We start from the raw sequence: 10,294 nt of genomic DNA on the forward strand, positions 1-10,294 counted from the left end.
AAGAAAGAAAGAAAGAAAGAAAGAAAGAAAGAAAGAAAGAAAGAAAGAAAGAAAGAAAGAAAGAAAGAAAGAAAGAAAAAAGAAAGAAAGAAAAAAGAAAGAAAGAAAAGAAAAGAGAGGGAACAAAGGAAGGAGGGAGGGAGGAACGGAAGAAGGGAGGGAGGGAGGGAGGAAGAGAGAGAGAGAGAAAGGAAGAAAGAGAAGAACAGACCTGAAGGAAGTGCCCTGCCCCTTGAGACAAGAAGGAGCAATTCCCTGGAGGCAGCCCATGCAGGGCTGGGTCAGACTACATGTCTAGTGATGTGATTTCACCCCACAGAGGCCCCTAGCAGCCATCAGCCACTCACACAGGAAGGCACTGTCTATCAACTTTACCTTAATGGTGATGTAGTTTTTTAGGGATTTGGACATCTTTTCTTCTGTGCCTTTCACATGCAAATGACCTGAAACAAAAAGAGAAACATCCCCTCCAGTTACAGCCTCTTTTAGGCAGCCCTGAGCCCACCATAGCTGGGGCTGACTATACTGAGTGGGCGAGACCCATGCACAGTTAACAGGGTACCAGAAGGGAGTTCAGCTTCTCTGTCTATAGCCCTGAGCCTAGACACAGCTGGGCCTGTGGAGCCACAGGCCTGTGTTCCCCCACAGGATACAGGACAGGAACCTGCACCTGCAGTGTGTGCTCTGTGCAGTCTTCCAGGACAATACTGCTCAGTGAGGGTACAATAACAGGTCCACACAGCCCTCACGCACCCATGCATCCCTGCCCTATCCTATCCTGGACAGTTGGCTAGTCAGTCACCTATCCAGCCGTGAGTCTGGGGTGTGGCTGTCAGCTTTTCTGCCTCAGGTGTCTGTCCAGGCTTCTCCACAGCTGTTTGTCATTTTATCACAGGTGCGTGAAACTCAGGAGGGAACCAAACCCATGCAGGAAACTTCTACTATGGGATGCATCTCAACAAAGCCTGTCTCCAGAGGAAGCTCTTGCTGTCCCAGTCAGAAGATTTTCCCTATTTCCAAATAGACCTTTACTCAGAGGGTGCTAAGAGGCTGATTTTACTGAGAAAATGAACAAAGCAGCTCTCTCCAATAAACTGTAACTATGAGCCTTTAACTGTACATAGCATCAGACATGGTACTGACAGTATCTGGAAAATGAGATGCACCGGAGGTCAAGAACATAGGACGGTAGCATGGGGGGTCCAGCAGCCTCTCATGGGAACCTCCCTTCTGAAGCCACATCCCCAGAGTGACCCTACATCTAATGTCCCCCAGCCTCCAAATTCTAAGACAATAAAACTGCATTTGCATGCATCCCATGTTGTAGATGCTTGTGTTTGGCACTCTGTAACCCCACCGCTGCCAAACATTCATACTGTCTGTCTCTGCCTGGCCCACCTGAGCTGTTATTTGAAAGGGCAGTGCTGACCCCGTGACCTTCAGCAGACTCAACATGTGCATTTTGCTGCTGACCACTGTGAATTCTGACATCACCAAGTTCAGAGTCTCTCTATTCTATAGGTTATGCTATAGGTTATGCTATAGGTTGTCTCAGACTCACAGAGTCTGCTGCTGCTCCTCCCCCAGTGCTGGACTGAACGACCCCTGCCCTGGACTGAAAGCTGGCTACTTTCTCTACTACTTCTTCTTCTTCTTCTTCTTCTTCTTCTTCTTCTTCTTCTTCTTCTTCTTCTTCTTCTAAATAAAGCCAGTATGGTACTGCATACTTCTTGAGAGACTGAATCAGGTGGGTGGAATTGAGTTCAAGGACAGCCTGGACTACACAATGACTTTCTTTCTTTCTTTCTTTCTTTCTTTCTTTCTTTCTTTCTTTCTTTCTTTCTAATGTATTTCCTGGGCAGTGGCCAGCTGTTTCCATGTACTTCCTGGTCATTTGCCTGTCTTTTTTTTTTAAGATTTATTTATTATATTTATATGAGGACACACCAGAAGAGGCTGTCAAGATCCCATTACAGATGGTTGTGAGCCACCATGTGATTGCTGGGATTTGAACTCAGGACCTTCAGAAGAGCAGTAAGTGCTCTTAACCACTGAGCCACCAGCCACCCCCAGCTACCTTCACAGTACTAAAAGGCGCTATGCTGCCTCTGAGGGAGAGGAGTTATTAGTGGCATCTCCCAGCAGTGAACTCTGCACACTGCCACACTGACCCACTAGGCAAGGCATGCCCACTGCTGCAATGTGGCACAGGGTTATGGTAGCCTGTGGCAATAATTTATGAGAATATCTCTTACATTCGAAGACACTGGAACTTTTACGGGACCTCACAGCCAAGTTAATAATACACCTTGAGATCATTTGAGACGGCTGAGAGCCCGCTGTATACGCAGCCTGTTTGCTTAGCATGCCTGTAACAGGTCAACGCCAAACTAACTTTCTTTGGATTTCTCATGTAATCAACTTTTACAACCTAAGCTAATGCATAACTTTACTCTTCTTTCTTTCTTTCTTTCTTTCTTTCTTTCTTTCTTTCTTTCTTTCTTTCTCTTTCTCTCTCTCTCTCTCTCTCTCTCTCTCTCTCTCTNTCTCTCTCTCTCTCTCTCTCTCTCTCTCTCTCTCTCTCTTTCTTTCTTTCTTTCTTTCTTTCTTTCTTTCTGAGACAGAGTTTCTCTGTGTAGCCCTGGCTGTCCTGGAACTCACTTTGTAGACCAGGATGGCCTCAAACTCAGAAATCTGCCTGCTTCTGCCTCACAAGTGCTGGGATTAAAGGCATGTGCCACCATGCCCGGCCTAAATGCATAGCTTTAATAAGCACTAAATAAGCATGGCCCTGACACAGAGAGAAATGCATGCATGAATGCATGTATGTTATAATAATCACTTGCCCAAAAGAGCAAGTAGATTCAAAGGGACCTTATTCAACAAAAAGACCACTGTACGTGTTGAAAGCAGCACACAGATATAACTTTATGACAGGCTGTTTGTCATACCAAGTGCTCCTGGGTCAGCTGGGGCTAGCTGGGAAAATAACTCACTGCCTTGTAAAACTGGTAAAAGATTTCTGTCACGTCCTCTACGTGATTCAGTAAGTGCAGAGCAGAGTTCTTTGGTGGACACACAAGACACAGCTATCCTACTCAGATCAGGGAGCATAGATAGACGCACGATAGACAGACAGACAGACTAGCCAGAAACCACCAACTAGGGACAGACAGATGGAGGTCACAGGGACAGTAGTAGAGAATTCAAACATGGGCCTTTCTCGGTCAAATGAACCCAAGGGGAAACACCGAGTTTTCTTTCCTTACTGTAACATCAAAGCACTTTGGTGCCTCTGAGATTCTCTTTAATGCATTTAACCAGTGTGGTGGCTGGCCACTTTCTGACTGGATCTGAGGCCTGCTCCACAGAAGGGAATTTGTGCCTGATGCTGTAAACCTTGTCAAAAGCCTGTGGCTCAGGAGTGACAGGCCCTAGCCGGGAGCCTACCTCTGTGGTTTTGCTGAACAGCACTGTATCAAACGGCCTTCTAAATATTAATACACACGGGTCAGTGCTGCTCTCAGCGTTGGCCAAAGAAGCCCCTTTCTGCAGTGGGCAATAGTCAGCCACAAAGTGCTGAGGTAAATGACTGTCTGTCGGGCCCAGCCCTAAATCTACTCCCTCAAGCCTCAAGGAACCTATCAGAAAAAAAGAGTAGAAAGAGACTAAGAGGCAAACAATGGCGGGGGTGGGGGCTGGGGGGCTGGGGAGTGGGGGGGGGACTGCAAAATGTCTTCTGGACAGGACGGGGCTTTTGCACTAGTTTGCTGCAGCCATGGCTACCAACACAAGACTGAGAGAGTAAACTGACTTTACAGGCTGGAGTGTGGTATGGTCGGTATGGTAAAATACATTATATACATGAGACAAAAAAGAAAGAAAAGATACTCTGCGAAAACCCAAACAATGACTTTAGTCAAACTCATCTCCCAGCCCTGCTGGAGATCTATGGACTTCCAAAGGCAGAGTTGACAGAACCAGAGAAGGTGTTTGCATCAAGTTAGGCTCACCAGAATGTAGGAAGTAATTTCCCCACTGCTGACACTGGTGGAAGACTTCGCTCTGCGCGATTTCATTTTCGTGATGTGGGAAAGCCAAGTCTATGCCGCCGGTGTGGATGTCCAGGTGGCTTCCGAACACCTCACTGCAGGGCAGAGCGCAAGCATGTGTGAGCAGCCTCGACAGCAGGGTCCACACAGCATGCTCACTCCCCACAGCCCTCCTCAGGCCATAAAATTTGTGTCTGCTCAGCCACGCGTGGATCTACCCGGCTGGCAGGGAGCGAGCATGAACCAACTGCTGAAGCTGTCAGAGCCCTAGGGAAGCACAGGGTTGCCTGAGAACAGGGAGGGCAGTACCACCCTCCCAGCTGGCAAAGGGGCTACTCCTGAGTCAGCGGAAGATTCTGCACTCAGGAGAGGTGAGCTGGCCACAGCATGGGCACATACATGTCCTCAAAATGGCTTTTCAGAGGTGCCACTTACATGCTCCCAGACCTGAGCTACCTCTCAGGGACCATGAGGTACCTGTTGCTGTATGGCAGGCAGGCATCTCTTCTGCTAGCCAGAGACTATACTAAACAGGAAGGCTGGGCACACCATGGGCTAGGCTGGGCATTCCTCCTCATGGCCCCAGTAGCGCCCTCTAGCCTCCTGGTTGTTCTTTCCCCCAGCCAGGCAACCTCGTCGTCTGGCTTGGCATTCACTGGGTTTACCTGGCCATGGTAGAGCACTCGATGTGCCATCCAGGCCGTCCGTCTCCCCACGGTGAGGCCCAGAACACCTCCTGAGGTTTGGCTGCCTTCCACAGGGCGAAGTCGCTGCTGTGCCGCTTGTCAGAGTCACCTGCTGGTGACAGGGGGTTGCTGAGTGAGGAACCACAGTACAGCTCTCTCCATGACAATGGTCCGCTCTGTGTATCTTCCTTCTCAGAAATCTCAGGCTCCTCCTACGGTGCTCCACTCCTAACCAGTGGGTGAGCAGGACTGACGCCTCCATGCCAGCAGGCAGAGCAGAGCTGGAGTATCCACAGAGCCTGCAAACACCAGGGCACTTGCTGCCAAGGGACCAGAGCCCAGTGCCTGGCCAGATCTGTTCAGCCACTTTTGAGAGACCAAGTTCCTTCGTGACCTTTTCCACAATGACAATCTCCACAGGGCAAAGGTGACATCAGGATAGAGGACAAAAGCCAAGAGAGCAAGGAGCAAGCAGAGATGTGTCAGCCCCCCAGGGACAGACCCGAAAGGGTTCAGCAAGTCCCCTAGACAAACTCTGACCTCTCCTAAATGCCACGCTCTTACTCAACTCACAGTTTCGTGGCTGTCGTGGATTTGTTGACCTTACTTACACACATCAACAAATGAGGTCACTGGGTCAGTCTGGACCTCTGCGTAGACAGAGCATAGTACAAGGTGAGGACCATTGGGGATTGCAGGCTAGCAATGGTCTGGCATGGGCACAAAAGGCCCAGTGTAACATGGGGTTTCAGCACATTGATGTGGGACTAAGTTGGCAGGAACAGACAGGAGCTGGCCGGAGCAGCAGAGAGAGACAGTCATTCCAAGAAAGAGATCAGTCTGGGCAGGTCTCTTTTGCAACATGCAAAAGCAAATGACCAAGCAATGGTGTTCTAGCAAGCTGGCTGACCCAGGCGGGGTTACCTATGTCCCCAGTTTGACACAGGGCTGGTTCTACTCATACAGCTTCCCTGAATACCCCTGAACACCCTGATTACCCCCTGAATACCCTGAATACCCTGAATACCCCTGAACACCCTGACTACCCCTGAGCACCCTGACTACCCCCAAATACCCTCACTGCTTGCAAGGATGATGTAGGCTTGGGTGAAGCCCTGGGTATCTCAGGATGATGGATTTTTCAGTACACACTGGTTCAGATGTGGTATGTCTAGATTTTGTGAAACAACTACACCTCAAAGAAAAAGGTAAAGTCAGTGGCACCAGGCAGGCAGGGTGACTCACAAACAAGGCCCGGGAGAATGGAGGCTGTGAGGCTTCATTGACAACACACTGGAGGACTCTGCAGACTCCACGATACACTGTGGACAAGGGTTATGTCCAGCCAAACTGACTTCAAGAGAAAATGGTAGAATACTGCTATTGTAGGGCCCAGAAAGCACAAGGAATGTCCCCAAACAGAGGATTTCTCCCAGAAACAGCTAGAAACAAATCCAAGACAGGCAACAGGCAGGATGAAGCCTAAGGCTGCCAGTGCCAACACACACACAGAACCAATCTGAATGACATGAGAAGGCGGGGTGCACGCAAAGGAGCCTTCTAATCAGGCAGACTACTGGACCAACAGAGGACAGTGGCTACCCGTCAATCTCAGTACCCGTAACGCCCAGCACCTGAACAGAAAGGGGCCCCCAAACCTCGAGTGACAGTTTTCATGATCAGAGCCTTGGCAACACCCGCTTCACTGTAACACATAGCACAGTTTTGTTCTCAGACTGCTGAGAGGGGTGGAGAAGAGAGGTCTCAGTGCCCACTCCGTTCATTTCCCACTAGAGAAATCGCAGAGCCTCCAGAATGTGGAGGGAGCTCACCCCACAGCTAAGCAGAGCGCCCAGCCACATCAGAAAATGACGGGGAAGCTGGTGAAAGCACAGAGCCAGTGACAAATTCAAGAGTCAGTAAAGAGCACCTTACTACGGAAGAAAACAAGCCCACGTTTAGCAAGCGCCTAATGGTTCCTAAGACTAAGGGCAGCTTTGAGCGGAACCAGCTCTTTCTTCCTTTATATCTTTTGTGGGGGGAGAGGGGGTGTTTAGACTGCATGGACCGAAGGACTAGGAGTTAGACAGACTCCTTGATCAGCAGACAGATCGGAAGAGAGGCCATGACCAGGTATTGACAGTGTTCCGCACCCTCCTAACCTGAGACAGGCAGCGCATCTCAGAACAAAGATCTTGTAAGCTTATGTCTCTCAGCAGCAGGCCCTCTGCTAATGCACGGGTTCAACAAGTTCAGGGCTGCACCGGGACACATAACAGTCTGTGCTCATCGGCCATGCCATCTGTCTTCATACTGACAAACCCTACATTGGGAAAGAAAGACAAAGTCCCTGCCCTCAAGGAGAAGCTGGGCTTTGGCTTGCTTTCCTCTGTGAATGCGCGTTAAGTGTATTTCCTCGCCCCTAATAAAGAAAGGCCTTTCTTTTTTTCTTTTTTTTTTTTTTTTAAGNTTTNTTTNTTTNTTATATGTAAGTACACTGTAGCTGTCCTCAGCACACCAGAAGAGGGCGTCAGATCTCATTTCGGGTGGTTGTGAGCCACCATGTGGTTGCTGGGATTTGAACTCTGGACCTTCAGAAGAGCAGTCGGGTGCTCTTACCCACTGAGCCATCTCACCAGCCCAAGAAAGGCCTTTCTTTACCTGTTCATTCTGTGATGAGATTTTTCCAACTGTCACCCGTCACACAAGGTCTTTCCTGCTCTTTAACTCTTTCACTGGCTGAGAACAAGAACAAGAATCTGCTCTAGACCCGTAATTTGTGGTGTCTTGAGAGGGCAGAAGAGGGTGTCAGATCTCCTAGGACTGGGATTACAGGGAGTTGTGAGCTGCTATGTGGGTGCTGGGAATCAACTCGGGGGTCCTCTGGAAGAGCAGCCAAAGCTGTTAACCACTGAACCATCTCTCCAGCCCTTCCCTTACACTCCACTGTTCCCACAGAAACTGTACTATGAAATAACCAAGTAATAGCCTGTCTATGTAAAGTACTCCAGGAAGCAAACAAGAAAATGACAGAGCTGGAATACCCTGTCACAGAAACCCTTTCTGCAGTCAAGAATGTATGCTAGGATTGCTAACAGGACTGTCCTGCGTCATCTTTTGGCAATGAGTGTATTACCCACATCTGCAGATGCTCACAAGTGTGCTAAGCCGTAAATTAAATTATCAATCTGTATGAAGAACGTGGCATGAAGGGGAAACCATGAAACAGCCTGCAAATCCCAGCGAGCCAATGGGGTCGGGGACAGAAGTGGAATGGGAAGGGAGACATGGGGGAGGGATGCAGGGGGAATGTTCTATAGGACCTGGGGATACAAAGCATCCAGAGACAACCTCAGTCAGGCACTTTCGATGGTGAGGAGGGGAGTCAAGCACTGTCATGGGGAAGGGTTGCCACCGAGGGACCAGGGCCGGGCAGGGCCAATGCAAAAGCATAATTCAAGTACCCCAGGCCAGGGCCACATCACTGGGTGACCACAGGACTGCAACCTAGGAGAAAGAAGTCAGGAGCAGGACCCACTTCTCCATCCTTCCTATTGAGTTACTGCTACAATTCAAAATTTGAAGAGAAAAGCCTTGTTCTAAAAATGACAAATCCATGCAGTAGAGACAGAAGGGCACAGCGCCTTTGTTTTGCTAAACACTAATCCCCAATTTCAAACCTCTACACACACTGTGCTTTTGAATAAGGCACTTCCAACAGTGAGAGGCGGGTGGGGGCGGGGTGGAGGGAGCACCTGTCACTCACTGCTGGGGATGCAAGCAGGGTGGTGCTGCCGCTTTGGGAGTCGTATTGGCGATGCCTCACAGAACCAAGCAGGTTTTCCATGTGACACAGCCATCGCTCGCCTTGGTGTTTACCCAAGATGCTGAAAACAGTCACAAAATCCTGCACACGGATGCTCGCCACAGCAGCCTGATCCCTAACTGCCCAAATATGGACGCAGTCAAGATGGACTTCAAAGATACTCCAGCATACAGACAGTAGGCACACAGACAAGATAGCGTATGGAACTTAGTACCAGTGAGAGCCAAGCTACTGAAGTGTGCAAAGATCTACAAAGCTTGAAAGGGTCTAGCCAGGGGAGCGCAGTGGCCATGCCTCTAAGTCCAGTCCTCAGGAGGCTGAGGAAAGGAGACCTCCTCAAGATTAAGGCACCTTGGGCTACATAGTAGCAAACAAGACTGTCTCCAAAAAGCCACAAAAGCCTATGACTGCAGAAAGAAGCCAACCTGGAAAAGCCAGTGGTGAATGTGTACAACTTTGCAACACTCTGGAGAAACAAAGTTCAGGATAGTAAAAAGGTCACTGGGGTTGAGGTAGCAGGGACAGGGAAACTGGGCACAGATGGTCGTGAAGCTGGAAACCACTGCACGTGACTGGGCCACCGGAACAAGACATGGGGCATTTACCCAAATGCACAGACTCTCAATCCCAAGGGGCGTGCTAACATGAACTGCATACTAGCGGGATGCGGCTTACTGATGTCTAGACTGCTCTAGGGGATGATAGGACTGAGCAAGAGGAGGTCAAATAGGAATTCTGTACCTTCCCTTTGTTGGGCTACAAACCCCAGTGGCACTGAAAACACAAACCCTGTGGTGTTAGCAATCTGTCTAAGCTCCACCCCACAGTTACCTGGCAACAGCCAGGTAGGCCTGACCGGCTCCTCCTCCCTCTCTTGCTCTTCCCTTCTTGCTCCCACTCTATCCCCTTGCCTCTTCCCCCCTCTCTCCATGTCTCATGGCCAGCCTCTACTCCTCTTTTGTTCTCTCTCTCTCTCTCTCTCTCTCTGTCTCTCTCTCTCTCTCTCTCTCTCTCTCTGCCTCTACTACCCTCTTAACTCCCCTCCCCATGCCCTGAATAAACTCTATTCTATCCTATACCCCCTGAGGGCTGGTCCCTCAGGGAAGGGATGCCTTGGCATGGGCCTGCTGAGACATCCCCTTCCCCCAAACCTCACCATACATCCATAGAACATATCCCTCCTCTCTTTATCTTTTTATAAACACATCATGTGGAGATAAAATCAAAAGCTGGGCCTGGAGGCACGCATCTGCAGTCCCAGCACTTGGGGGAGAAAAGCAGGATCCGAAGGTCCAGGTCTTCCTCTGCTGTGAGGCAAGTTCCAGGTTAGCCTTGGCTACATGAGACTTCCCCACAATCAAATTCGAATCACCAAACTAGCTTGATTCTGCCAAAACTTGCAACTCTCCCAGAGCCCTCTTCCTGCAAGGCACAACCCAAGCCTATCTTAACCCACCACCCATAGGTATGGAGATCCCAGAATGCTTTGTTAGAGAGAAGGTTCAACAGGTGGCTATTGATTGGGGAAAAGTAACATATAATTTCTGAGAGCCAAATAAACAAGGCTATTACAAATTAAATTAAGCCAAGTATGGTGGCACATTCTGGCACTTTGGCACTTGGTTTGACTCTGTTACTTCTAAGGGCAGCCTGGTCCACACAGCAAGTTCCAGGATGGCCAGGGCTACACAGTGGAACCCTTTCTCAAAAATAAGTAATAAGCCGGGGGG

General features: G+C 49.4%; 1 protein-coding gene across 4 annotated transcripts in view; it reads right to left on the bottom strand.

The window, feature by feature from the left end:
* Positions 1-10,294, bottom strand: part of Cars2 (cysteinyl-tRNA synthetase 2, mitochondrial) — a 43,814-nt gene that overhangs the window by 12,992 nt on the left and 20,528 nt on the right. For 2 of the 4 annotated variants that reach the window (XM_029480565.1, XM_021169841.1), the window contains exons 7-9: positions 4,718-4,850; positions 4,014-4,147; positions 376-443 (exon numbers count right to left, since the gene is read on the bottom strand). In XM_029480565.1, the coding sequence (XP_029336425.1) occupies positions 376-443; positions 4,014-4,147; positions 4,718-4,850 (335 nt within the window). The remainder of the gene's footprint in view (positions 1-375; positions 444-4,013; positions 4,148-4,717; positions 4,851-10,294) is intronic. The other 2 variants (XM_021169842.1, XM_029480566.1) reach the window with 1 other exon arrangement.

This window comes from Mus caroli, chromosome 8, assembly GCF_900094665.2.
Source record: "Mus caroli chromosome 8, CAROLI_EIJ_v1.1, whole genome shotgun sequence".
Classification (NCBI taxonomy): domain Eukaryota; kingdom Metazoa; phylum Chordata; class Mammalia; order Rodentia; family Muridae; genus Mus; species Mus caroli.